The sequence below is a fragment of the Lipotes vexillifer genome, unplaced genomic scaffold, assembly GCF_000442215.2.
Source record: "Lipotes vexillifer unplaced genomic scaffold, Lipotes_vexillifer_v1.1 scaffold447, whole genome shotgun sequence".
NCBI classification, from domain to species: Eukaryota; Metazoa; Chordata; class Mammalia; order Artiodactyla; family Lipotidae; genus Lipotes; species Lipotes vexillifer.
Genome location: NW_006786302.1, coordinates 2,365,863 through 2,370,092, shown reverse-complemented (window position 1 = coordinate 2,370,092; position 4,230 = coordinate 2,365,863). Strand labels below are relative to the sequence as shown.

The window sequence follows — 4,230 nt, the reverse complement described above, 5'->3', positions numbered from 1 at the left end:
ACCACAAAAAAAAAAAAAAAAAAAAAAAAAAAAAAAGTAACTCCAAGAGCTAGTCAACAAATGCCAACAAGACTGAAGTCAAGACAAAATAGAGTGTTCTATAGTCACAGTCTTCAAACTAAAAGGAAACACATTGCAGTAGAAATGCAGTGTTTAATCAGAGTTCTCTCTCTGTTTACAGTGACACTATTTTACAGCAATAAGTGGGGTGATATTGGTGGTCCAGGCATTCAGAAACAAAAATCTCTCCAAATTTGAACTGATGGACACTCGTAGCCTAGGATTCCTTGGGCACTTCTTGTGCCTGCTTGACTACAGCTCTAGGGGTTCAAGGACCAGTGTGCAGAACTCTAGAAACTCAACAAATACCTATTGAATATGTGAGTTAATGAGTTGTGGGCTTGAGATGCCTAGAAGTCAGTGGGCCTAAATCTAGAAATAAGATTTTGTTAAATATACTCTGGGCTTCAAGCCTTATTCGTCATTCAATATTAGTTCAATGACAAAAACGTAATCCTTTTTTCTCCTTTGTACTGAATTGGTATATGGGGAAAAAAAGGTTAATGATCTCTTCAAGCTGTCAAGCCCCTCCTGATTTCCAGATTCTGTGGCTCTTCTCTCTTTGTATTGGACCCCATCTGTGAGCAGGGAAAGTATCTGGATTTAGTGTTTCTGCTACTAGGTTGTCCCTGGTCATGTGTTTTGGTTCAGAATATGAGCTTTGGTCCCCAGAATGTTTGACCATCTCCTACTGTAGCTTGGTTACCTGCATTCTTGTTCCCCATCCCTGCATCCTGTCTGGGGACCTGCTAAGGCCTCCCAGCCTTCTCGAGCTGGCATCTGTCCTTTCCCAGCCCATCTGTGCCCAGGAATCATCACTCTGCCTCTTTATTAGGGACTTTTCCAAATCCCAACCGCCTGTCTGTCTGAACCTCTCAATACTATCCATCCACTGGGTTCCCTCACAGCCCCTGGTGCTTGTCTGAATTGGGACTTTCATTCATTCATCCAGCCAATATTTACAGAATCAACACTAAACACCAGACACTGAGTAGGTATTAGAAATAAGAACAAAAATCTCTGCCCTCCAGGAGGGGCAGGCAAGGTAACAAGCCGTTACAAAATGACGTGCTGGTCAGAGGTGTGCACAGATTGCTATGGCAGCCAGCAGGAGGCACACCTGGATGACTGGGTGGACCAGAATAAGGCAGTGTCACAGGTGAACCACGATGTCACATTATGGGAACCACGGATGCGTCAGAATGGACCGAAGAGGGTACGCAGTGGGAGAAGCAGCTGTGGAGAGGCTGGAGCAGGGCCAGACCACAGAGGGCCGAGTAAGTCCTGCTCAGTAGAGTGAGAAGCCACTGAAACAGTTCCAGAGGGACAGGATGACCCCATCAGCTTCACGGCCCGCTAACCCCTGGGAGGCTTCAGATGCCTACGGCTTTCTGGGCCCTGGGGAAATTTTATTGGCCACATTAGACTCATCCCAGCATCTGCAGCCCGGCTATCCATTCCTGCAGAACCTGCCTCAACCCAGCAGATGGGCCGGGTCCAGATTCCGGCTCCATCAGTCTGGGGTTAGTCCAATACAGCACCCTCCAGTACCATTAAGCCTTTAGGTGGGCGCTGGTCTTCAGGTCAGTGTAGGTGGGTTTTGTGTGTGTGTGGTGTGCGTGTGGTATGTCTGGTGTGTGTGGTGTGTGTCTGTGGTGTGTCTGGTGTGTGTGTGGTGTGTGGTGTGTGTCTGGTGTGTCTGGTATGTGTCTGGTGTGTGTCTGGTGTGTGTGTGGTGTGTATTTGTGGTGTGTGTGGTGTGTGTGTGGTGTGTGTGGTGTGTGTGTGGTGTGTGTGGTGTTTGTGGCGTGTGTGGTGTGTGTCTGTTGTGTGTGTGGTGTGTGTGGTGTATGTGGTGTATGTGTGGTGTGTCTGGTGTTTGTGTGGTGTGTGTTGTGTGGTGTGTGTGTGGTGTGTGTCTGTGGTGTGTGTGGTGTGTGTGGTGTGGGGTGTGGGGTGTGTTAGGGATGTAGAAGGTAGAAAGGCTCTTATTTTGCTGTTGGAGCTTGAAGGGAAGTCATAAGCCAAACGCTGAAAAAACCTTCTAATATGCAAATGACCAGGCCCCACCCCACACCACAAAAATTGTAGTCCCTGAGGTGGGGGCCCTGGGCATTCATGTGATTAAAATCTAACACACAGCCCAGACAGAGAATTTCTGAACTAACTGTACCTGCTCTCCAAGCGCAAAGAGCTGGCCAAGCAGGTGAGCTGTGAGGCCCCCTGAGACAAAGGAAGTCTGGAGGAGTAGATGTCACCCAGCAGGGGGTTTGGTGAGGAAGCTAAGGTGGGGCACTCGCTGCCCCTCCCCTCTCCCCACCCCCCCACCCCCACGGGGCCTGCTTGCTGCAACCTGAACTTATGTGACTGGGAGCAAGCAAAATACAGATGCTAACTTCCACCTGTGCTACTTGAATCCCCTCAACCATGATTTCTCATGGAGAACATTTCTTTCTAGCTGTGCACTTGGACTTCCTCAAAAACAATTCCATCAAGAATGTCCATAGTGGAATCATAATGAGGAAAGCAGCTGAGGAGGACCTCAGGACACACCCCAACTTGGGGCCTGGAAGGTTGAGGGTCCACTACACGTTTGGTGCATGAAACTGAGCAAGTAAGTGAATGAGCAAACACGGGGGAAAATCTAGAAACACTGACTAGAAATGACAACGATCCCACAAGAAAACATTATTCCCTACACCAAGAAGCTATCAAGGATTTAAAATGCCAACTCCCTTACAAGAAAAGCAGTGGGAGCTCCCAAAGACATTTCACAACGTTCATGAATATCTCAAACTCTCCCCACCCCAAACTTCTAGAATGAACAAAAGTGCAGCCATGAAGCCAGGGCAGAGTTGTAAAGAGTTGGGAAAACTAGATCACGTACAAAAACAAAGACAGAAATGCCTGAATTGGAGATTCAAAAGGAAGGGGCTGAAGGATGGACAGTGGGAATTTTGAGGATGGCGAAAGAGGGCTAACCCACCACAAGACAGAGCAACAGGGACAGAAAGTACACCAAGTGGCAAAGATAGTTCTGGAAACAACTATTTAAACTAGAAACCCAACAGGCTCAGCTTGAAGGCCAGTTGGAAAATTCCTTCCGCCTCTGGTATCCAGATAGGAATAAGGTTTCCTGAAACAGATTCTAGATCCTACTCAGACCTGTGGAATCCTAATTCCCTCCAGTGGTATGAAATCTAGGAAGCTGGAGGACCTCCTGCCCCGAGAGGAGCCAGGTTCAGGGCTGGGTTTGCAATCCAGGGGCTGGGTAAGGGTTTCATCATTGTTAAGGCAACCCCGTTGCCTCTGCAGGGGGCTGGTGGGGGGAGGTTTGTTGGCGTTACTGCCCTCTCACTGCCTAGGGCTCAGGTCCCAGCACTAGAACCTGTGCCCCCAAGTTATCTGTGTGTGGAAAGAAATGTGGGGAGCTAAGGTTTTGCTCTTTGAAAGAAAAATGTCCCCTCTTTTTTGACCTTGATCGATGGCATTCTGGGCAAGCCATCCACAAGAGGACCAGATGGCAACTCTGGCTGGATGGGAACCCCGACTGATCACAAAATACAATGCAAGTTCAAAAATGGCCATAGAGGCCATAAAAACAAGTCTGCCCTGGGGCGGGGACCAATTGGGCATGGGGGATCGGCTGAGGCTTCAGGTAGAGAGTGGGGATGCCACTCAAGTGAGGGAGTCATGGGAACAAATCACACAGCCCAGAGTCAATACCTGACTTTGTGAATCTGGGGGAATGACGGACGGCTGTGGCCAGCGGGTGAAGCCAGGGGGTGCATTATGAAGACAGTGATTAAGGAGCACCAGTCTCACCGCCACGTGGGACTAGATTAGATGAGCAGATGCTGCCATCAGAGACTTATTCCAAGTGGCTGGTTACAGTCTTCTGGACAGACAGTGATCATCTGCAGTGTAATAAAGAGGAACAAAGGCAAAAAAAAAAAAAAAAGAAAAAGAAATCAGGGACCTTTTTAAAGGAAGAAACAAAAATGCAGAGGGATGATTTAGATAGGGGGGAATACAAAAAAAGAAAAGAGGTAAAAGGAAGATGAAACCAAGGCGACCGAAAGAATGCCATAAACTGGGAGAAACAGGGAAAGAAGTCATTGGAGCAGGAAAGAATTCCTGTGCTGGGCCTGAGATAACAAGAGAATCACC

The 4,230-nt window shown here is 48.1% G+C and overlaps 1 protein-coding gene across 1 annotated transcript in view; it reads right to left on the bottom strand.

Moving 5' to 3' along the window:
- LAMA1 (laminin subunit alpha 1) overlaps positions 1-785 on the bottom strand; it is a 153,529-nt gene extending 152,744 nt beyond the window's left edge. Inside the window, exon 1 of the mRNA XM_007458457.1 lies at positions 767-785. Within this exon, the coding sequence (XP_007458519.1) occupies positions 767-785 (19 nt within the window). The remainder of the gene's footprint in view (positions 1-766) is intronic.
- Between the last annotated feature and the right edge of the window lie 3,445 nt (positions 786-4,230).